This window comes from Fusarium pseudograminearum, chromosome 2, assembly GCF_000303195.2.
Source record: "Fusarium pseudograminearum CS3096 chromosome 2, whole genome shotgun sequence".
NCBI classification, from domain to species: Eukaryota; Fungi; Ascomycota; class Sordariomycetes; order Hypocreales; family Nectriaceae; genus Fusarium; species Fusarium pseudograminearum.
This window is the reverse complement of record NC_031952.1, coordinates 2,294,458-2,318,135: the sequence shown is the minus strand read 5'-3', so window position 1 is coordinate 2,318,135 and position 23,678 is coordinate 2,294,458. Positions and strand designations below refer to the sequence as shown.

General features: G+C 48.4%; 7 protein-coding genes across 7 annotated transcripts, besides 1 other annotated feature; 3 read left to right on the top strand and 4 right to left on the bottom strand.

The window, feature by feature from the left end:
• Nucleotides 1-835: 835 nt before the first annotated feature.
• FPSE_11721 (uncharacterized protein) lies at nucleotides 836-1,502 on the top strand (the record flags this gene model as incomplete). The annotated part of the gene is made up of 2 exons (XM_009264838.1): nucleotides 836-1,326; nucleotides 1,394-1,502. The coding sequence occupies 2 exons, from the start codon at nucleotides 836-838 to the stop codon at nucleotides 1,500-1,502; spliced, it is 600 nt and encodes a 199-aa protein (XP_009263113.1).
• Nucleotides 1,503-5,131: 3,629 nt separating this feature from the next.
• On the bottom strand, nucleotides 5,132-6,161 carry FPSE_11720 (uncharacterized protein; the record flags this gene model as incomplete). Its single annotated transcript, XM_009264837.1, has 3 exons — nucleotides 5,132-5,419; nucleotides 5,507-5,641; nucleotides 5,916-6,161. The coding sequence occupies 3 exons, from the start codon at nucleotides 6,159-6,161 to the stop codon at nucleotides 5,132-5,134; spliced, it is 669 nt and encodes a 222-aa protein (XP_009263112.1).
• Nucleotides 6,162-12,423: 6,262 nt separating this feature from the next.
• Nucleotides 12,424-13,207, top strand: FPSE_11719 (uncharacterized protein; the record flags this gene model as incomplete). The annotated part of the gene is made up of 3 exons (XM_009264836.1): nucleotides 12,424-12,825; nucleotides 12,882-13,047; nucleotides 13,101-13,207. 3 exons carry the CDS (start codon nucleotides 12,424-12,426, stop codon nucleotides 13,205-13,207), a joined length of 675 nt encoding a protein of 224 aa, XP_009263111.1.
• A 293-nt stretch (nucleotides 13,208-13,500) lies between these two features.
• Nucleotides 13,501-15,045, bottom strand: FPSE_11718 (uncharacterized protein; the record flags this gene model as incomplete). The annotated part of the gene is made up of 1 exon (XM_009264835.1): nucleotides 13,501-15,045. The coding sequence occupies one exon, from the start codon at nucleotides 15,043-15,045 to the stop codon at nucleotides 13,501-13,503; it is 1,545 nt and encodes a 514-aa protein (XP_009263110.1).
• A 1,149-nt stretch (nucleotides 15,046-16,194) lies between these two features.
• Nucleotides 16,195-17,169, bottom strand: FPSE_11717 (uncharacterized protein; the record flags this gene model as incomplete). The annotated part of the gene is made up of 1 exon (XM_009264834.1): nucleotides 16,195-17,169. One exon carries the CDS (start codon nucleotides 17,167-17,169, stop codon nucleotides 16,195-16,197), a length of 975 nt encoding a protein of 324 aa, XP_009263109.1.
• A 733-nt stretch (nucleotides 17,170-17,902) lies between these two features.
• Nucleotides 17,903-17,943: a microsatellite.
• Nucleotides 17,944-19,377: 1,434 nt separating this feature from the next.
• Nucleotides 19,378-20,298, top strand: FPSE_11716 (uncharacterized protein; the record flags this gene model as incomplete). Its single annotated transcript, XM_009264833.1, has 3 exons — nucleotides 19,378-19,387; nucleotides 19,503-19,986; nucleotides 20,046-20,298. 3 exons carry the CDS (start codon nucleotides 19,378-19,380, stop codon nucleotides 20,296-20,298), a joined length of 747 nt encoding a protein of 248 aa, XP_009263108.1.
• A 1,116-nt stretch (nucleotides 20,299-21,414) lies between these two features.
• On the bottom strand, nucleotides 21,415-23,414 carry FPSE_11715 (uncharacterized protein; the record flags this gene model as incomplete). The annotated part of the gene is made up of 2 exons (XM_009264832.1): nucleotides 21,415-21,801; nucleotides 21,858-23,414. 2 exons carry the CDS (start codon nucleotides 23,412-23,414, stop codon nucleotides 21,415-21,417), a joined length of 1,944 nt encoding a protein of 647 aa, XP_009263107.1.
• Between the last annotated feature and the right edge of the window lie 264 nt (nucleotides 23,415-23,678).

The window sequence follows — 23,678 nt, the reverse complement described above, 5'->3', positions numbered from 1 at the left end:
ATCCAATACGTTGCATAAGTTGCTCTTCAATCAGACCACATAAATAAGCATATATTAACCTTTGATATGCTTGCTTTTCAATGCGACGTCAATGAAACCAATAGGCTTTTGTATGGTTCGTGCGTACCGGGGAATTCTGAGTGAAGGCATTCCCATAAGGGTACCTATGTTTACGCTGTCGCTTTGTCATTGGAATGTCGGATAGGTTCTGACTTTTTTTGGAGGATTTTCCATTGACAATTAACTGAATATAAACATACCAAAACCCTTAAGACGAGGAACTCGCCTAGATATTATGTTGTATATTTAATTTGAGCATAAGTAGGTAAGCATGCTGGATCGTGTGTGGTGTTTGGTGTTAAAGCGGTAGGATACATAAGGTAAGTACCGGTACATCCACCAGGGGCTACTTGCACGGATAACCCCAGACCGAGGAGATGAGTCTGTTTGAGCAGGAAACTCTCTCAAAACATGCATACTATACCTTAAATTACTATGCCCTACGGCCGTTAATTATAAGAATGTTGCATTACTAAATCCTCAGAGCTTCGTATTTGAAAGTGCCGATTTCCGCTGTTCTTTACACTTTTCACTCTGTGCAACTCTTTCGGTATTCTTTGTCCTCTTTTCACTCCCTCTTCTGGTTCATTGGTTCACTAACACTGCATCATATTACAAGCATTCAAACGATTACCCCAACCCTTCATCGAACTGATCCAACTGCATCGAAGTTTTTGTTCCTGGCGAACCACCTCGAATTCAGTTACCCGCCTGTTCTTATAACACGCGCGCGTCCGTTTCGAAAACAGCCCATACTACCGAGGCCACCACCAATATGAACTTCCCAAGACACGGCGATATGCCCAGTATGGACATGGGCGGCGACTCCTCCGGCTCCTCGTCTCACTCAGACTCCCATGGCTCAAGCACCATGATGACAATGGTCTTCCAAACCGAAACCCGCACGCCTCTCTACGCAAATGCTTGGACACCGAACAACGCCGGCGCTTACGCAGGAACATGCATATTTCTCGTCGTTCTCGCCATTATCGCACGAGTCCTTGTTGCTCTGAAAGCCGTCCAAGAAGCCCGCTGGCTTGACCGTGAAGCTGCACGCCGCTATGTCACCGTCAATGGCAAAATTCCGTTATCGGAGCAGATAGCATCTAGCCCGGATGCACGCCGCATGACCCTTTCGGAGAACGGAGTCGAGGAGACGGTTGTCGTTGTTGAAAGGAAGAGAGCTGCGACGAGACCATGGCGGTTCAGCGTTGATCCTGTCCGCGCATGTCTTGATACTGTGATTGTCGGTATTGGGTATCTACTGTATGTTTGTCCCTTTGTGATTTACGTATTCCTTTTTTTTGGCTTCGATGCTAATTCTACTTTGCAGCATGTTGGCTGTCATGACAATGAATGTCGGTTACTTTCTTTCAGTGCTGGCTGGTGTCTTTGCCGGCAGCCTAGCAGTCGGTCGATACACGTCGGGAGTTGAGCATTAAATACACCCACATCATCTATGCCGCGCAATTATTGGAACTTGAAGAATGGAATTATGAGCGATACGTACTTGGCGTTTTAAGGTTTTGGTTGCTATTCTATATGGAACGAGCCAGCAGTCCGGGCAGATCATGCATTATCGCAATAGCGTCTAGGTACTCATTTAGAAGGAGTATTCAACAATCCCGGGCTATTGATTCCAATGTTGCCGCGATTACTTTGTCAGTCTATTTGTGTATTGATCCTTCCGATGAGGTTCGAGGTTTGGGCAGGCACGATTTGTCTCAAGTACTGGTACCTCAGTCCTTAGCGGGGTCTGGAATTAGAAAACCTTCTCAAACCTGCTCACTTAGAGCAAATGTTCAAACTATGCCGAAGTGGTATTAGCGATATTTTTTTCAATGAGGCACCTTCCTTATCAATCAGTATACAAAGTGTATGGAAACTCACTTGCTCGTACCTCAGTACCAGTATCTTATTCTGTGCCTACCTTAGTAGTGCGTCGCACTAAACCCGGCACTGATTTAATGGTTGATAGAAACATTAGATCAGTCTTAGATATGGTCTAAGAGCGTGGGCACTACTATTTTCGCCTACACGGCTTTAAATCCTTATTCTCTGAATCTGCCTGCTTGCTTGCCTGGTTAATAAAGTTAACAGCATGTTTTTGGCATTATATTTCGATGCACCTTCTGGGCTTAGCGTAATGCACTGAAAACGTTTCCAAGTGAAAAGCGATTCGACACTGTCATGTTGCTTTCGACTGCAGAGCACATCGAATCTGAATCGCTTTTTTTTTAGTTTCGCAAAGAACACTTCAGCTATCAGCAGGTCTCTCTATACATGTTATCGTAGGTCAATGGGATTGCCTCTTTTATCTAGGGTATTACCTCCTATATCCTCTAATATTTTAACGAAGCCCAAGTGCGAAGACCAAAGCAGTGGCGGCACATCGATCAGTGCCACTCTCTTAGGTGATACCGACAACGACGACGACGAATTTTGGTTGCAACCTGTTGGCAATATATCCGTTATTAGTGTGTAGCAGACTTTGCAATGTCGACAGTCCCAAGTGCACGGTTCTTTCTGACGTCAACCGTAACTTCATGAAAACTCATAACAAGGTGCTAAATATAAAGGGAACTTTCTAAACTAGAAATGTTTCAATCGACTCGAGGACTATCTCAAAAAACTCTTCAATTATAGGAAAATAAATTCCTATAACACTGTCCTTTGGGATAGTTCGCTGCTCAACTCTGACCTGAAATCTCCCAACCTTTGCGTAATGCTCAACAAAGGGTTGAGGAGTAAGATCAAGGTCGAGGGTGGAAAGCAAGCTTGCTTGAATGTCATCCACGACGTTAATAGAAGAACAAACCAACACTTTCGAACGCAATTCCGACCCCAACGGCTAGTAAATCGTTTTTGGCGTCGACCGTTGCCCGGTGATGTGAGCAGGGGCTTCTCTTCGGATAAGCGACGGCAGTACGAGGGTATGAAGACAATTTGGTGCAGCCATGATGCTCAACTCTGTGAAACGGCTGTATTAAGGGTAAATATATTTATCGTATAGTATCAAGCAACTGAAATGATCCCCTGTTGAAACCACACTTTGCGTGTGCTGGGTGTAGTAATGCCATGGCCAGGACGCAAAGCAATTATTCAGATTGAGACTTCAACAACGCGTCAAGATTGCAAATGCTAACAGTTTTAAAGGGGAATCAAGATCGAATCACTATAATCCAAGAAACTTGAAACTCTTCCGCTCTTTTCTTCGTTTGATTCACATCAACAAGCCAAAGTGGTAAGCTCTCCTCGATGGCAAACTCTTCCATTAACAAAGACACAACAGGGATACAAACAGTGAAGCGAATGAAGAATTTCTAGCGTATCGGCAGTATACGATTCAATTCCAAGCATTAACAGTTTTCTCAATGGGATTGATTGCTTAGTCGACTGTCAAGTTGCTTCCACACTCGATGTTAGCAACACACGCAATAGCCTATCAATCTTGGGGAAATTACGGTGAATAAACAGATTGGGATAGTTTCTGAAAATGCGTCAGTTGATCATTCTTGGAGTAATACTGATCAGCGGAATCGTCCGGGGTTCTTAAAGGATCATCCAGTTATCCCGTTGTAGCCGCCGTTTGGTGATCAGCGAGGAGTGTGGCTTGGAGGCAGCAACAAACCCACAACTATACCGCGAATCTACTCCTAGGTCATTCATCAAGATGGACATATCCTACCATTAGCTAACAATGTATAAGCTTAACAACGGCTTATCTAAAACATAATCACGTTTACTCCTCCATCCTATCATCCCAACTAAGCCCATCTGATCCCTCATCCCCACCTCACCTCCAAAGGAGGAAAAGGCCGACCCCAAACCCCTTCTGTCATAGGTGATGTGCTCCCTTTTCTCTAATCAGACGTCATCTCGTCTCGATCCATCCACGCACGTACAAATTACGTGCAGGAGCAGAAGTAAGAAAATAATTATGACCAAAACAGTAAAGCCTTTCCGCCCATAGCCAGGCACAGGTAATTTTCCCCATCCACGTAACCTCCCAATCATGAGCGACCAAGTCACCTAATGCGGTAAGAGATCCATCGCGACACACACGTTCACGACATAAACTTTCCTTCTTTCTGCTCTAGTCACAAAAGAGGACCCTGATCTTTTAAAAGAGCATGGCAATCGTTGGTAGTGCCGATTTGGATTTTAAGATTTTGCCTTATCCAGCAGCCAAAGTCAATTAAAGTGACCTAACTTATATACTTATAGTACTATGTTGAGTTCTTAAAACTCTGGGGTATTTTACAAGCGGAATAGCCGCCTTGGGTAGGTCCGTTATCAACTTAGACCTCCATGAAATATATCACGCCCGTTACGCCATGCCAACCCTGTTTACACTTTTGATCGCTTCCATGATCATGATTTACGACGCAACAGTCAAGCGATTGAAACATTTGGGTAACGAAACCTCTTGTGTTAGAAGCATCCTTTGTCTCTGTTTGGCCCATAATAGACGTCAAATCTGCATAAGGTTCCCATTCCATAATGTTCGTGCCTTCATCCCATCCATTCCAGTGCCATCCCAAACACTCTGCAGTAATTCACAAGCCAAAATCGCGTCCCTTATACTCTTCAGTGACAACATTTGTATGCTCAAACACGCCTGAACCACGCAAATGCCCTACGACGATATGTCCGCTGCCGCAAAGTCATTGACTGCAAGAAACAATGATATGTAAGGCGAGCCGCGACGGGCTTTCCCAAAATCGGTCATATGTCAGTGGTATCAAACCTGACGCGTGGAGCTGTCTGGGCCGCCAAGGACAAGCACTGTAGCCCACAAGCACACCGCTACCAGATGCTATTATTATAATCCAGTGAAGGGTCTCGTCAGACTTCGCTGTGGCTTAAAAGCCATATAAATTGGATTTAAAAGGAAAATCAAAGAGAAAATGCAGGTGGCAAATCAACACCAACCAACGCCTTTTCACCAGGACCTCACAGGACAATTCTCGTGTCCAGGAGGGGCGTGCAAGTCGAGAGCCAATGTCTCGAAAAAGCATTGAGCGCCGGGTATCAGTGACCAAAGACCCATCTTTAGAGTCGGGCGTCATTACGACTGGTGATGGCTGTTGGCGGGCATACCTGGCTGAGGAGGTATACCTGAGCCGTAAGCCTGATTTCGTTGTACGTAGCTTTGGTAAGCCAAAGCTTGCTGGGGATCCATGGGCATGTTGGGCATATAGTTGTTGGGTGGCATGTGAGGGTTCTGGGGCATACCAGGCCGGTTGCCCTGAGGAGGGAGGTGTTGGTTAGGAGGCTCTTCGGGAGACTCGACTTGGTCGCCACCATCAACGCCGTTCTCGTTACCTGGGGTGGGCTCGGGTGCGTTGAGACATGCCTGATGAGAGTCAGTATACATTGCATAGCACATCTGGGCATCTGTATCGCAAAGCGCGACACTAATAACAAAGCAGTTGTCGCGTACCTGAATCAAGTTCTTGCCTTCAGACTTGGTCACAAGAGGCTGGAGCTTAGGTGTGGTAAAGGTATAGACAAGACCAGTTTCGGACACGACAAGAAGTAGCACCTGAGTGCCTGTGAGGACAGAAAGCTCGTACGCCTATGGAGCAAGCAATGTTAGCGATCTGTGTATTGAACAATGGTTTGCGACAAGCATGATTGAGTTGCCGCTGAAGTTTGAAGAGCTCGATTTGGACGCGACAGAGAGTTCGGGGTGCCATGATATGTTCCACGCAGGTTTTTCATGCCAAAATCACGTCGACAATTGCGCGTGGTGGGTTTGATGCGCACTATGCCGCGATGTGCCTTGTCTCGGTCGTTGCAACAAGCTTGTTTCTTTATTGGGTTTGGAGAACAGCGAAGTGCAAACATACCTTCTTCATGATTCCAGCCTTACGCTTGGAGAATGTGATATGTCGGCGAGACTTGTCGCTGATGAACTTGATCTCAATCTTGCGACGCTCACGGCTGCCCTTCTCGTCATCATCGTCGTCGTCGTCGCCAGCTGAAGGACGCTGACGCTTGATACCGCGAGACTCTGTGGCGTTACCATTGCCAACGTTCTGCTCATCGAGCTCGGTGGGAGAGGTCTGGTCGTGCTGATCTGTAATGTCGGCCATGGCTTCTAAGAGTCGATAGTCGTCTCAAATGGGCTTGGATTGAATTATCTCAAAAAAGGAAGAGCTCTTGTTTGTATTACCACGAACAACCGCGACAGAAAGAACAAAAAAAGAGTGGTGGAGATACTGCTTTGAGCGTGGTGCCGATGGATCTATACTGTATCTGGAGTGGGAGCGGAGAGAAAATGGAGGGAGCTGCGGTGCTCTGCGTTTATTGTCGCAGAAACCTGGTTGGGTATTGCTCTTGCTTGTTTGCTGCTTCGAGTCTGGTCTGGGTGTGTCTGGGTTCAGGTCGGGGGGGCCTTTCCTTTTTCTGAGTGCGGGCTGTGGAGAACGTGGGTGGCGCGGACGGGAAAGAAGCGAGGCCAGGCGAGGCAAGTGCAAGTGCGCGTGTCCTAAGGGTCAGTGTGAGAGTGCAGGGGGGCAGGAGCAAAATAACAGGGGAGAGATTGCTCTATGCAGACGAAGACGAGGGAATTTACCTTAAGCAAAAGGTTCCCCAACGATGATTGGTAGAGCTAAATGCAACCGCTGGACACCGCATGCAATTGACGAGGCGCTTGGCCGGAAACGGAGATGACAGGGTGTGGGGCGGGTTCAAAAGCTTACAGCGACAAGAGTCTAGCCAAGCTAAAAGTCCCAGCAGCTGCCAGGGTTCAAGCCGATGGGGGGAGTAACATGGAGCGGGGGAATCTGAGCAGATGGGCCTTCATTTCGTTCACTGTGTGAGTTTGAACTAGCGACGTGTGGGCAGGGGATGATAAATTACAGATACAGATAAAACAGCAAGGCATTCCAATTTTGAGCAGCATATATCCGACAATGCATCACTACTGTCCAGGATGCTGGGGGCAAGACTTGCTGTGCTTTGCTAAATTACGAGGTCTCTGCAACGTCTCAGCAGGTAGCTCCAACATTAGCAAGCTTTCTGGCTGCTGCAGCGGGACGGCGTGTGGTCTCCATGAGTGGAATGGGTACACACAAGATGAGAGCGATGTGGGAGGGATGTGAGGTCTAGCCTTGACCAACCACAGCATTGAAATTAGCCTGTCTGTTGCTGAGTTAGGGAGTCGCGATTGAACCGTCTGGTGGGTTGCTGCGTGCAGCGCGCCATTGCTGGTGCGACTGGGATTGCATGAGTGGACTGTGGCACGCGCATGGTGGATATTGGTGAGAGCATGTGTGAGAATCTGCATGGGCTCTTCCACTTTACACATACCTTGAAGCCCAAAGTGTCGGCGGGCGCAAGTGTTTTCTTGAGAGACCTGGATTGTTGGAATGAGGTTGGTGAAAACATGTCTGTCATACAATGGCTGATATGTTTGTCACCTGTACATCATCCTGACCGCAAGTTAATGATTCCGTGTTATTGAAACAAAGTCGATGTAAACAACGAAGTATCCAGTGGATAGTCTGGATGAACTATCGCTATTTGAGACTCCTTGTCTTTGCCGGTTTTTTTTGGTTTTTTTTCGCTTGCGCGCATTTGCCTTTTTCGTGTGAATTGAGATCCAACAATTGGTTCATAGCCGCCTGTCGAATCTGGGGAGAGCAACCGTGATCACCAACGTCATCAAGATCCGACGATGAAACGAGGATAGTGATGTTGTAGCCGTCCTGCACACGGACTATTCTGTGGACAATGGAAAGATCGTCGCGCCCTGGCAGAAATCCTCGTTGATGCTGTTGATTTCGTCAATCGACGCATTCATCACTGATCGAATGGAGCCGTTTGCAAACCGCTGTTATCAGCAGGGTTCTCCCGTTTCGATCTTGCTTGGTCAACGAATTTTGACTCTCCATCCGTCATCTCAACCAAATTCGCACCGGCCAACCTCCGTGCCAGACAGAAGAATTCAGGTCGATGGCAATAAAGACAGACAGGGTGGGACGTCAGTGATGACATACAGCACAACTTGTACCTGGTAGTGCCTCGTTTTGGCTTCTCAACCGTTACCCAATATGTCCTGTTCAAGCGGAGCGTGGGAACGACGACCGTTACAGCTTGTGCAAGGACATTCAATGTTGACTTGCCTTTCTGGGATGACATTTCGATCTTCACTGGAGTCTCAAGTACAATCTTGACAAAGCCTCAATAACGTAGTGGTAGAGTTCTAGCTTGCTGTGGAGACAGAGGTCCGCGACTCGGTCCATCAGGCAGAGCACTCCACTGTTACTAGGAGCAATCCTCTCTGGTCATCCATATTTCAAGCGAGTGACACTGTGTTGCCCTACCGCAAAGAGAGCCGGTGCACGTACCTCTATGCTTCGCGGAAAGATCCTGTTGACCTCACGCGTAGGCATTGCTTCTGAGGAAAAGGCCTCGGCCTTATCCAGGATACATATCCCAATGTCGAACGCAGTGGGCCATTCTGCGCCGCACACATGCTCCCGCGTGACGAACGATACAACAGCTGCAAGCGCGGAAAGCTTTCGCACTTTGTACTCACACAAGCTATGTAACTGAGAAAGGGTCTTGCCCGACGGGAGGTGGTATTCCTGAAGCTCCTTACTCAGAATGTCTGGTGCTGGAAATACGAAAACATCAAGGACAAGCCTTGATGTTTGTTTCCTATTCAGCCGCCAACCTCCCGTTTGCAATCAAATCTCGACTAGTGCAGATCTGTCGCACAGTGTCCCCCGTACTCACAATCCTGGGGACCAAACTGAACACGAATTGTTGGACTTCGATGGGCACATGGTGCTACTCCCCTGTCGCTCGTGCGTCTGCACCAAGGCCTCGACCTGTCGCATCATCCACTTTAGTAAGTGGGGCTATCTAATCAGTACCGGGATTAATTGATCATGACGAGAACGCTCAATGGTATACATACATGCTTCAATCACTAAGCAGCAGATATCGTCAAGAATCGACGGTTCCTATACTATTTCAAATGCACAATCTCTCTTTAGGGTTGTCTTCCCCATTGATGTAAAACAACGAGTTTAAGAGGCAAAGACGAGCCAAAATGGTGTGTGCGCATATTGATGAGGCAGATGGGGATCTCAGGATGGACGGCCCTAATTCCTCGGCTCTGAGCCCCTGGCTGCCAGGGATACTTGCAGAGTCGCAGTGCGACTGATCGAGACCATTAGCATAGTCCTTACTCAACCCCCATCTGCAAATATGCCTCACAGTTTAAAGGACGTGATTGGCGGGAAGCCTCGAAAACGGTCTTTTGAATCTCAATTTCCAATATGTACTAATCTTGCTGGAATAGCTAATGCACTTGCACGAAACTACCGTCAGGATGGTGGGGCCGAGACTAGCAAGAGGTTGAGGACACCCAGAAGCATTCATGTCATCCATCCCATTCTTCTGATCAAGGGCCTGGTTGAGGGAGGGTACAGAGACTGTGGAGTCATAATTGTGCCAAACATATTAACGACTCGTTATTTGTTGACTATGAAGAGGGAAATCCTGAAAACACCACAGCAATAGCCCGGGGATTGGTGGACGAAGTCCTCGGCTCCGTCGGAGGGTGGCGGGAACAGCTTTCTTTCAGGGTTTGTTTGTTCCGTGATAAGGGGCGACTTTTAGGCCGGAACCGTGCTGACATGATGAGAAGCTGTGACTCGAATCAAGTCGCGTTGAGCTCGGTTTCGGCAAGATGGCAACAGTGCTATTCAAGCACGTTGATTAATCGTTATTCGATTTGATCCCCAGTATGTATCTCACATGTCAGACAAAGTCGAGTCCAACCTCGCATTTAAGGCTGGAGACGCATATGGAACCAACAAGGCTTCATTCCGCAGTGGGAAAGGTGCTGCAAAGAACTCTCGAATGACCATGAACCCGACGTCCGAGATGGGACTTCCAGCGAGCCCTGCAGACTGAGTCTCCGGCTCAGACGCACGGTCTCGAGATACAGTCAGGTAGTGGGTGGCAGAAAGGTTGACCTCTGAAGCCTCAGGGTAAAGAAAATAAGTAGTCTAAGAAACCTGGTTTGAGTGGCATAAGCTGACTTGCTAATTTTGTCTCTTAAACTTTGAACGGCCGATTTTTCTGATACCCTGAGGACAGTGCAACAGGCGGGGAAGCATATGCCTCGGAGCTACCCAACCATCCATGCAAACTAGCAACGGCGAGTGGTAGCAATTAGCCCAGGTCAAAGCTTGCTGGCTACCTAGCTAAGGTTCTGAACGGCCCCTCCATCCTGAGCGACCACGCTTAACTAAAATAGGAAGCTCACCAAGAATGGCACAGTGTCAGCATGGAGGTTGTGCTTCTTGTGTGAGCGATATACGTATCTTGAACGCGATTGTGCCATATCAATATGTGAGCATGAATCGCACAATATGATTTGAATAGGTTTGCGTTGGCTTTGGAGTTAAATCATGTCAACATGGAGGTAGGTAATGTATAGGTAGATTTCGCTTACTGAAAAACTCATTCCTAAACTTTTTAGGCATGATATTCTAGGGTGCTTAACGGGGTATTATTTTAACGAGCTATTATAGAACAGCCTCGTTAGTTACATAGTCCCTCGATGTGGGGACCATGGGCGCTTAGGCCTCCTTGAGTCCTCAGTCACGGAGCAGAATTTATCGAAGCAAAGCGATCCTACGTTCCCTCCCTCCTTCCGGAATCCGTTTGAGACTCACCCGTATCTTAGTACTATGTCTGCATTCTCGCGTGCGGTATGACAGCATCAGGTATCATTTGACACGATGCCCTCTTCTTTTCTTTTAGAGATGCCTTGATCCTTACCCTCAGTCAATAATTATACGACCGAATCAAAGCGTGAGATCGTTCGATCATTCACACCTAGAGGATCTATGACCGCATAACATCCTGGATACCCTCCTCCGTTGCTAAAACTTGATGTCACCTAGCAGCAACGTAAGGGTTCGCCTGATTAGCTCCGACGTTGAAGCTGCAGGGCAAGTACAACTCAGAGTGTCCTCATGACATGTCTCCTGCACGTAATCGTAGATGAAGCTGGTTGTCGCATCTTGCTGTGTTATCAGAGGGGGGGAGGGGGGGCGTAACAGTCACTAGACATGCCATTGGCATAGGGGAAATGTGAATAGTAGTTGAGGTGAGCCTGAGAAGAAACTGTAGCAGTCAAAGTAACGGTCAATGGACTCATGGCGGTGGCATTAATTTATATCAATTCTCTATATGTCAGAATTGATATGTGGCTCATTGCCAACCAGCTAGCATGACAAGACCATCCCTCAAGGGGTTGGCTCTCTATCTCCATGTTTGACAGATTTAAGCTCGTCTGATCTAGCGGCAAGCTAGGGTTTGCACCCGCACATTGCAACAGTGAAGGCATCCCTCAGTGAACCTTTCCTCAAATCCTCTAGTCTCAGGGAGTTAAGCCTCTCTCCAACTACCGAAATGACTGATTGACCGTTGTATATCCGTAGAGATAGGTAGAATTCTACGACCTAGGTACCTAGGCTAGGGCATGAGCGAAACGTGTCAGCGATTCGAGACGTCGCAGATCTTGTGAAAAGAAACAAAGTCACGCCATAAATCATTCGAGAATTATAACTTGGGCGTCTGCTGCCACGGGTTTTCTTGCAATTCTACTCCTTTTGAGTGGTTCTGCCATGAACTTGAGCCACGCTCGCCACCTGTTGCCGAGTCTCAAGTTTCTTGGCTCCAACGGCCAGTGTCCCAAATAGGGCATTAAACCACGGATATTGAGCCTCTGATTGGCCACCGCCCCAGCAAGGGGCCACAGCACAAGGGGACCGTTGACTTTGGCCGTTCAAAAACCACCTCCTGAAACGTCAATTGGTAGAGAATTTGTCCGTTATCAGCTGTTTTCCGAGACGTTTGAGTTGACGTCCAGTTTCATGGTACGGTATCGGTTTGGTTTGGTTTTCCTCTGTCTTCGTAACTCTTTGGCAAAGGGGTGGTCTGTTTCTCTCGTTTGGTTCAGCTTTCTCATAGTGGTGATTCGTCATCTTTTGATCTTCAACTCTCTTTTAATACTATACGACTTTCTCTTCAGCCGGATCTTCTTTCCGTGCTCGCTTCGGCGTTAACCAGTCCTCTCTTTCTTTGAACATATTCGTTGAGCACTTCTCAAGGGTTGATCTCTTGGGGCTGCTCCCTTCATTCACTCATTTCCATCTCTCGACGAGATCTCAATATCCCGGACGCTGGCCGTCTAGAAACAGCATCTCCCAGTAACGCGACTTGGAGGGCATTCAATACAACACTGAAAAAAAAAATACACATCGATTCTTCGCTACCGATTTCATTTACTCGTAATTATCGCATATCGAACACGGCATCGTCAACATGGTCGACAAAATCTTTCTCACGACGGTCTGCGCCGATATTCTCTTTCTAGGATCGGGTGTGATGGAGCTGGTTTTCTCGCTGGTCGTAAGGAGCCAAATGAACGATATGGCAACCGATGGAGAATCTGCCACAAGGAATCTGTTGTATCAGAGGTTTCCTTTGACTGCGGGTATTGTCAATGCCATATTCATTCTCGTCACTTTTGCCGCCACCTTGCCAGGACTTGTTATGCCCGCTCGCAGTTTTCTCAAGGTTTCGGGATACATGGTGACGGTGTGCTCGATATTCACCATGTGTGTGGCTGTATTTCTCTGGGTCATGACCTTGAGAATGAAGGAGCAATTCTTCAACATCTACATTGAGCAGGACCCGGAAGTGCAAAGCCTGATCCAGAACTCTGTACGTTGTCTCACCAAAAAGCCACAGAGTATTGTGTACTAACTCGAGATTCACAGTTCCAATGCTGCGGTTACAACAACAGCACATCACCCGCTTTTGTTATGGACTCAACATGTACCAGCCCTGCTAGCTCAGCTCTGCTGCGTGGGTGTGCCACGGCCATCTCCAGTTTTGCCAATCTGCATATCGACGGTATATTTACTGTCCTCTTTGGCCTAGTTGGTAAGTTCTTATACTACTTCGGTCACAAAGGCGATATCTAACTATCCGTATAGGCATCGACGCTATCTTTGTTCTGTGCATTGCCTGTCTACTCAAGGACCGCAAGGAGCGTGAGCGTTACCGACACATCGACGAGAAGTCAGGCTACCGACAGATTTAAGACAAAGCACGATACAGCTTCACCATTGACTGGTGTGCTGAGTTGCGCCGATCCTAGAGAACTCATTAACTTGCCATTTTTTATACCTCTACGCTCACATGTAACGAATACAAGCGATTGATTTATAATTTTAATAATTCATTATTTCGTCAAGGATGTGGATTCGATATGCTTTGTTCGTCATATAGAACTTTCTGATCGTATCAGCATCCTGAATTCAAGATTATTGGCATTGGCCATGTGGCAAGTGGTTATCTATCTGTTCTGTGACGTTTATGTCATCAATAATGTCATCAAATGACTCCGAATGTTGTTAAGCCTCCGCTTTTGTTCTTCTCTCGTCGAATCTCGACCTCTTCAAGTTCAAGGCCTTCGCCCTCTTCCATAATTCTCTCCCGGTGCCAAGGTCCAACAAACATGCCCTGGGGGTCAGCATCACTGCGCACTGCTCGGAAAGATTCCAGGTTCTTGCCATAGAATGCTTCGATTTCGGCCCGTGATGTTTCGAAATTTTTGGCCCAATGAGGTCGACCTCCAAGATCTTTCATCAACCACTCGAAACCCTCGTAGTATCGCTCATGGCACGGGGGATCCATCAGGTAGGGTCGGTAGAGTGTTGCGTTAAGGTACAGGGTCGGTCCATCATCGGCTGTGATGTCAAGGTATGGTCGTACGTTGGATGTGAGTGTAGTGTCGCTTGCACGGACCTCGACTGGTGCGTGTACGTAGAGTCCGTCGGCAGAGAAAGGGATGTTGTGAGGGACATAGTCAGGGTCTTCCGGTGTCAAGTGATTGATCCATGAGCTGAGGCGTCTAAGAGCCTCGGGTCCCTTGTGAAGGGGAATGGCCCACTCGTTGACAAACTGAGAGTATAGGCAGTTCATGAGTAGAGCTTTGCCGCTGGGTTGGACAGCTGATGAGGTCGTACCATTTCGGAAACCGTACTGCATCCCAAAGACGAACCACTCAACCCAGGGTAAGATTCGTGGAACGTGCTGGGCGAGATACAGTAGGTTGTGGTAGACATAGTAACCGATTGAGCCATCATAGCCACTTTGAGGGGGGTCGCGGAGTTCCTCGTCGGTCTTTTCGGCGTTCCAGACCACCGCACGTCTTGTGTAAGGGAACCACCAAACCCTAACGAATTCACTCTGTGTCCAAAGATCGCCATTCCAAGACTCGAGCATCTTGTGGTCTGTGTTCACGCTTTGCTGCCACCTTAGAGTGAAAGACGGGACTGCTTGGAAAGTGACTTCTGTGATAATACCGACAGCGCCAAGAGAAAGGAGAGCAGCCCTAAAAAGGTCTGTCTTTGTATCCTTGGAGCAGAAGACAGTTGTTCCATTTGCCAGCGTCACCTTGAGAGAGATAATGTTCTCGGACATGAGGCCGTGACGCAAACTGCTGCCATGTGTACCTGTGGAGATAGCGCCACTGATGGACTGCTCGTTGATGCTTCCAAGGTTGGGCATCGTAAGTCCGTGTTTCTCAAGCTCTGCGCAAAGAGCATATAGCCTGATTCCTCCCTCCATGGCAACGGCGCCAGTCTCTTGGTTCACCGAGAGAATCTTATTGAAGTTATCCAGATTAATAAGCCAGCTGGACGTGCAAGTGATATTGGAAGGCGAGTGGCCACATCCAGTCGTCACTAGACGCCGGCGACATTTCCTCGCCAGATTCACAACCTTTTCGACTTCGACCAGTGATTCAGGCTGAATAAATAGTTCTGGGAGGGACGAAAATGTGCGCGCCCAAGTGTGGTGAACATGTTGTGGCCGGGCGCGGAATTGTACTCCATCGTCGAGCTTTTCCAGCTCCGAGGCTACGAGAGGATCCATTGCGAGGCGTAAATCACGAATGATCACGACTTGCTTCTGAGAAATGAAGAGTAGAAGTGTATCAAGAAAGCGGCAGGGTCAAACTAGTATATCAAAAAGAGTGAAATATAATTGCTTGATGCCGAAGTGGGCGTAGTCACATCGAAGTTTCCGGCGGGTGGGTGGGTCAGTATCGGAATCACAAAGTTGAGCCTCGCTGTTTTGGCAAAACCCCGTTTGCATAGGGTTATTGATAGGTGTTTTATGAAACTGTAGGTAGGTATATAAGAAACTGCTTAGGTATATTATAGTAGCGCAATCCGGATGGGCCGAAGTGAAGCATTTTGTATGTCGTTGTCGGCACGGAGCGGCAAAGAATCACAATCGAGAATTTTGATAAAAAATATGGCCGATCGCAGCTCCCTGGATTGTTCTGGTGGGGTGCTGGTGATCGGACATTCAGCTTTGATTGGTCGCACATGCAGCGTTCTAGACGTCTAGTCGTCAACGATATTTATCGGATCAGGCCGAGACGGTAATGTTTTCTAAACGATTGCAGGGATGATCGGTGGTGTCATTAGGTCTCAATTTACCATCATTTGAAAGCAAAGAGCAGCAACCAACCCTATGGTAGATCATTTTTAGACATCAATTCGTCTACAATATGCCATGACTCTTGTATAACAATTGTATGTAGGTAGTTCGTTAGAACATACTCATTGGCAAACTAGGTTATAAAGAGAGATAAAACCCTCAACTTCTATCTAGTTCATCCCATACACAATTTGAGTGTTTAAACGCAAGTAAATAAAGCCAGTGAACAACCAGCCAACATCCAGCACGGAAACATCTGAATCATTTTCACCAGGCATTATTCAACAAATCATTCTTTTGATAGGTACGCTAGCATGCTTTATCGCCAAGCCAACGGAACCAAGCATTTCACGATTGAGTCTAGGGTGGGAGCCTAAAGAGTGCGACAGAACAAGCGACTTGATGCTCACGTTCAGGGTGGGGTGGCCAGTCTAACTATCTGTCTAAATCATGATAGCATTTGTTTCATTTCCTATGTTGTTATTAGTCAGATTCTTTACCTCTTCGAGTAGCTCTAAGTTATATATGATACCGATATGAGAACGATCACCTGTTGTCTTCTCAAACTCAACTTTTCTACATGGCAGCACGACGAAGACCAGTGCTCGCTTCACCGTCAACATCCCTCTTCGTCTCATCTACTAATCCTTCGTCAAACATCGTCGCCCATCTAGCTGCCAGAGATGCCATGTCCCAACCATCCAGTCGTGATATATCGCCATTCTCCTTCAACTCGGCGGCCACGGATGTGACGAGTTTGCCCTCAAGACCACATGGAACGAAACGAGCCCAGGGGTTTACACCCTCAGGTCCTTCCACGGGAACATCAATATTCACAGCGATGCCAAGCGCTGTGACATGTCGCCGATGATGGACACCCATGGCCGCTATCTTGCGTTCCGGCTGACCAGCAGAGGTGTAGACCCAAACTCCAGGCTCATCCCGTGTTGTGTAAGTTTTCAACCCGAATGTATCGGCGAGGAGGCGACGCGTGGTAGCTTCAAGATGACTCGCATAGGACATAACCGAGTAGTGAGCAAACAGAGGCGAATGCATGTCCAATACAGGCCAGAGTACGAGTTGCCCTGGGCCGTGGTATGTCGTTAAACCACCACGACTCGTTTGCCTAACATCAGGAGTAAAGGCCCGCTCAGGGACGGAGCTACGTCGGCTGGGGAGAGTGACAGAAAGAGGCGCCTGGAAACGGGACGTCTGAGCCGGAGTCAGAGGCGGTTGACGGCGTCCAAGGGTAAGAGTTGGTGCAGGCTCAAAAGAAACAAGATGAGGACGGGGTACTTGACCACGTTGGTCTTCATCTGACAACCCCTTCCATTGAAGAAACTGAGAGCGTAGGTCCTCCTGAGCAGCGTGGGCAGTATCATAAGAGACAAAGGTGTCAGGTCCCGATCCCGTGAGATGTTGATGAGTAAGGAGCTTGAGAGAGGGTTGGTCAACTGCACGTGTGGATGACCATCGACCGGACGTTAGCCCGGCCCCGGGACGGAATAGGGTGGATAGAATGCCGGAAGACGGAGCGGCCTTGAGCCGCATACTGGGCGGCATTCTTTGTCCCAGCGTCCAGGCAACCAGACCAACCTAGAACGAGCCGCTGGAGGCACAAGCACTTTGGGAATGACGATCAGTTGGTTGGTCGATCGTGTTCGTGGGCAGTGATAGTCAGGATCACATGGGGACAACCTATCCTGTGCATGCACGACCAACAAAAGACAATGGTTGTTAGCAAAAGTGAGTTTCTGCTCCTGGACGATCCCGTGGGGCTAAAGAGAGACGGCCGGCGGTGACGTCGGTAAATCAGGGCCGAAGATTAACGGAGGCCGCCCGAGAGTCAATTGACAGTCAAGGACTCTACCGACTCGAATGCACGTGAATGTTTTATACATTGTGGCTCTTAGCAATCCCGACCGAATTGATAGTGTTTACGACAATGAAACGAAACCCTTGTCGTTGTGCTACGGACGGTATAGTTTCACGAGTGGCTCAGCAATGATGTGGTAAAAATTTGCAAAATTCCTCATGTACAACAGCTGTCAAGTGATGATGAGTATGTGACACCAGCCAGCTACCACTTACTGCATGGTGGCACATAGCTTGTACACGATGCTAGCTGAAACTAACTCTCAAGTCCAAGACACAGATCAAGAGAACCGAGAGCTGAAATGCGAAAATGCCCACCAAACAAGCGATGGCCATGTAACAAGCAATAGAAGATACTTGGAAAGTTCCGTCAAGAGCAAGTTGGCGGCAAAGAACCTGTCGCGACACAACAGCACAACACAACACAACACAGCATAAAACAACGCAGCATTGTGGACTTACAAACCCATTAGCTAAAGACTGAGGAGGTCCCTGGTTGGCGAGTCTTGGCTGATCATAGTGTTGTCGCCCCATTCATCATCGACAATCACTTCCTTTTCACGAGGATCGCTGTCGCATCATTCATTTTTGCGTCTCATGACATCAGAGGAGACGTGCGCTAAACCCCAACGGAGAACAAATGGTTGCTGCGGCTTTTCCCCATTGGGTAAGATGTTATTGGGGCCATGGTGTTTGGCTTTCATTATTTTTTCCATCACCGCCTAGTGTCGTCATAGCCGAGCTGCTGTACGCTCGGAACTTTTCTTGGTCTCAATCTCTATCTCTTTAGCGATCGCTTGGGAGAGAGATTGGATTGTAGGCTAGACCCTTTGGAAGATGGTAGAGGGTGGAGAGGACATCATCTGCTGCAACTTGGGCATCCAATCTCCACTTAGGGTCACTGAACTACGATGGATGGATGGAAAACCCTGGATCAAGATGCCCTGGGACCTGGGCGATTGAATGCCCAAATGCTATGGAGGCCAGGGGAGGGCGGCCACAGACATCGGGACACTGTGGGCTGCCATGCATGGCACATGCATGTGCCGTGCCTACGTAACACCCCTCGTAAATGAATGTGAATTTACGTGTGAATGAGGGCCAAGTTGAGTCCCAGTTGAGTTCATGAGCAAGAGGTTGAGTCGTAATACAAGCTGTTTCTAAGACTACTAACCTACCTCTGGGCTGATTCCCTCTCTCCAACTCTCTCAGAAACCCATCCATTGTTACCTATTCTCTACCAGAAACTCGGTGTCTCTCTTCGCCAAAGGGAGACGAAATATCTTTGTCAAGGTCGTACAATTTGACCAAGACAGAGACAGACTCCACACCGACAAGCCGTCTCCCGAGCAAGCAAGCAAAGCAAAGCAAGCATCAGTCCATCACATCACCCTAGCTCTTAGCTAGAAACTACCGTCCGTAGTAGACGCTAAGAAAAAAAGCTCCAGAAACAAAAACAAGAAAACCCTCCACAAGAGCTAAACAAGGTTCATAAGGATCGTCAATCTCCCCGTCTCAGGTTTCCATTTACTTCTGGTTCCCTCCCACTCTCAAGTTTGACTTTAATACAAGATCATTCATAATCTACACTTTGTCCCCTACATCGCACCACCTGGCCTGTATCATACAGGACTTGGTTTGGCCCCCTTGTTGAGAGTCAGACGCACGAGACAACATCCGACGCATAATCCCATTACAGTACAGTAGTGGCCTTCGTTAGCTGCAGCCTTCCATTACTCCCCTGGCACTGATCCTGGGCGTGACGACACCCAATTCCCGGGCTCCATCGCAACAGATTAATCCCTACAACTCTTTTTTTTTGGGCAACAGTGTTTGCAACAACATCATCCGACTTTTTCGTGATTGCAACCACCGAATATCATCATGGCGAAGAGTAAGTACCTCCTCCAATGTTCGTGATTAGTTGTCAAGCTTAGAAACGGAGACTATTCCCATTGCTTCGTTGCTGCATCGCATCATCTCGGCAATCGTAGACTAACATGCTTTAGACGCACCTCTCGGCCTTGCAGGCCTGGTCCTCATGGCAGTTTCTCTACTTCTCCTCTGGTTCATTATCCTATCTGGATTGACCTCAACCACTCCGTTTGACAAGACGTATTTCCTCCGCGCCGATACGAGCGACATCACTGGAGCTCGCGACACCACGCAATGGAACTTCTTCTACATCTGTGGCGCCGGCAACAACGACTGCGACGGCGCTCGCGCTGCTCCTGTCATCGGTAAAGCTTGGGACTCTAACCCTCGCAACGCGCCCAGCTCGCTCGTTGGCGGTCGCGCTGGCGACACCACCTCCAACCGCCAGTTCTTCCTCTGGAGGTTCGGCTGGGTCTTCATCCTCATCACCCTGTTCTTCGAGACCATTGCCTTCTTCACCGGCTTTATTGCATGCTGCGGTCGTCTCGGCGCCGGCATCTCCGGCTTCACGTCCATGTTCGCCCTGCTCTGCTCCTCTGTCGCCATGTCCCTGATGACGTATGCTCCCTCTCGTTCCCAAATTCCCATGACTGTTGTTTGCTAATGGTTTGACCTAGTGCTACCTGGGTTCTCGCTCGCAACGCTTTCAAGAGTGCAGGTCGATCGGCCTCGATCGGCCGCTACGCCTTTGGTTTTGCTTGGGCATCCTGGGCCGCTCTTTTCATCGCCACCGTTCTCTTCTGCCTCGGCATGCGTGGTGACAAAGGCTCTTCCAGCGGCGGTTACAGCGGCCGCTCATGGCGCCGCAGACGCAGCGTTCGCAGCACCAACGGTTACGAGGGACGCCGTGTTAAGGACGACTACTCCTAAACTATCACTCGATAATTGCCACTTGGGGACTGTTCAAGCGAGCGTTTTTGGGGGCGTTGGCAAGGCGTTAATGAGGAACTTAAGAAAGTTCGACGTCAATTTTGCAGACCCCAATTGTCATCGAGCCGGTCAACTGCAACGCCATACATGCGGCGGCTCAAGTGTTTTCGACAGCTTGATTTTGTCTGTTCATATTTGATCTAGTTACTGGCCTGTCGTGTTTAGCAGGTTTGTACACATGAAATATTTTGGTGGAAAGCATTGACATGCTTCGAATAATGTTGAAGCGAAGGTTACGGCGAGATCTACGAGAAGCTTGTTCGTCAATCGTGTAATAGTTATGAATGTATGAATCTGCAACAATACAAGTACTTTCAAATTATTCTCTCGATATACAAATTGGCCCACCACTTTCATAACTTCAACTAGCCTCCATGTCGTTTGGTTCATTCAATATTCTCCTAACTCGTGTCGCTTGTGCTTCGAGGTCAACATAGAGGCAGACGATACGTGCCGCTAATGCGTTGCCAAGTCATAAAATGAGGCAAAATTGAGTATGCGAATATCATGTTTGCGTCGATTATTCGTTCGCTAAACCCTCAAAACATGCCTTCCTTATCTTGTCTTGGCCATTCTTTGAATGGTTGAAGCCTGAAGTCGCCTTCATAACCCTCTCTTCATCCTGACTCGCTCCACCACCTTCATTTCTGTCTGTCGTGTGCATGCTTAAAAACCCAAAAAAATGTTATCCTGATTCGTCTCCCTAGAATCCTCGTCCGGTTTTGTTCTTCCGTGGTACAAATGCCAAAATTGATCCAGGTTGGTCCAAAGCCATCCCAAAGCGTATACAGGAGTGTTGTCATAAAAAGGGAAATCGCAGAAAAGAACGATCAAGGCGGCATAGGTATGCATGCCAAGCTAAAGACTTTGCAATACACCCAATGTCTTGTGATAGGAAAGGCCAATCATTGATAGCAGCCATCGCATCAAGTTAACAGATGTTTGTAAAATTCTTGGTTCCGTAGCCAACTAGATACCTGCTCTGTTGACTGATTTTCGCGCCCATCCAGACTTAGAGGAAGATGCGGAACTTCATTCATCCCCGGCTTTCGGCCTCTAGGCGTCATTTGGGCTTGATAGAGGGCTGACGCTGTCGAGCGGTGCGGTGTGTAATGCTGGCCTTAGGGGACCGTCCACCTTCAGACCGTCTCTCTCCTTCTGCAACACGCCGTTTACCCAGTCGGCCACTTCTGCGTCCTCCGTTGTTGAGTTGAGAGCGATTTTGCCGACAGCTTCCGCCACCTTGTCAGCCTCATCGCCATCCTCAGCTTCTTCTGTGATGGTCTGTGGTTTTGTGAAATCGATAAGCCAGGGATGCTTCAACAGCATTGCGTAGGTTGGTCGCTGCTTGGGGATCTTGTGAAGGCAGCTCCTAACAAAATCCGTAGCTGTATCCGAGTAACCCTCCTCTGGCATAGCGGGTGGTTCGCCCTCGACAATAGCCTGTTTTCCGTTAATCAAATATACTCACATCACCGACAAAAAGAGGGTCGACTTACACTGAGTTGACTGAAAATAGTAGAGGACACCTCTGGCGGGTAAGGGTATGCACCTTTGGCACACTCAATAACCGTTAAACCCAAACTCCAGACGTCACTCTGAACACTGTAGGATCCGTCAGAGTTTCCTGCTTGTGCGTATCCACCACCTGAAATTCTTTCGGGTGCCATGTAACTCTGACAACCGATGTTGGTTCGGGCTATACTGGCAACAAGGTTGCCACTGACGCCAAAATCGCAGATTTTGACTTGGCCTCGTGTGTTGACTAGAATGTTTGTTGGCTTAACATCTCGGTGAATAATACTGTGTTCCTCCTTCAGCGACTTCAAACCCATCACTGTGGAATAGGTGATCTTTCGCAACACGTTTTCGGGAATTCCTCCAGCATATAGCTTATCAATGGAACCTCCATCCATATACTCGATGCACATGTACACAGCACCCTCCTGGAAGAAAGCGCCGTAAAAGTCAATGATGTAGGGCGAGATACACTCGTGTAATATGACAAGCTCCTTCAGGATGGTTGTGAACTTGGCATCATCGAGTTCCAGCCGCATTTCTTTCATTGCCATAACCGTGCCTGTAGTGCCATCACCCGAGTTTGATTGTCCATCAGCTGAGTCCTCGGCTGACCTGACTGGTGAAGGGTCTGATTGCGTATACTGGACAGCGGGCGGCTTTCTTGACAAGCCTTGTCCAAACCGTGGAAGGCTCCTCTTAGCATGCTTGACTTTGTAGACTGTTCCGTAGTTTCCCTTGCCCAGCTCGGTGATTACTTCCACTTCATCGAGGGATATGCTGAAGGTCTGGCCGTTGGCGAAGTTGACCCCCGTCCGTGTGATGGTTGCAGCACCATCAAATGTGACCCATCCCTTCTCCGTATCAATATATTTCTTGAAGTCGTCCATTTTCGACCCGTGACCGCCTCCTGTCCCGTTCGATTCTTTATTACTTGGTGCATCGCCTGTGATGTCCGATAGTCTTCCAGGGGGTCCACGCTTACCCGTGGTTGCGGCAGGGCTGGATCCGCCCATATCGGACAACTTCATGCCCATGCCCATCTTAGCCCTTCTCTCACTTAACGAAGGCTTTGATACCGCAGGGGCTGAGTTGACGTGCGGAGGCTGTGGTCTTTGCATGTTCGGGGGCATTCGCAGATTGACGGGGAATCCGTTCGATATGCTAGACGTTGGTGACTGCCCTGCAGGCGATGCTGGATTGCCCTTTTGCAGGCGATGCTGGTGCAGTGCCCGCGCCTTGGCCATAGCACTATTTTCTACCGAGGCACTACTGTTTCCAGCAAAACTGAAGGATGTTTGCACGGGATGTCTGGCTATGCCTAAAACTCCTATCGGAGTAGAGTTCGGATTCATATTGCGAGGGTCAGAAACGGACCGTAGGGATGGGACTCTTCGAGGAGGCTCGCTGGGACTATCATGGCTTGGAGACTCGAGTGGCGTGCTAGGTTCAGACGAATCTTCAGAGCCAGGAGATCCAGGCGTCGAAAGGTCTTTCCAGTCCTCCGGTGTGGCCGGAACCGAGTCGGAGGCGGACATCGAGTATTACGGCGCGTTAATAGTAACGAGGTAAGGTATGGCTAGTTGGTATTGTGTCTTGGAAAGACTTTGAGATTTTTAAGTGCGAGATGTGCTCGGTGCAAATTCTGGGCGACGTAAAGATCGAGATAGGTATCCTGACAGGACCGCGGGGAGCTGTCGATCGGGAGACGGGACGCGATCGATTAGATGGGTACAAGAAGGAGTAATGGAGGGGAAGCAGCAGATGGTGCGATTATGCCGGGCCTAAAAGAGTCAAGCAGC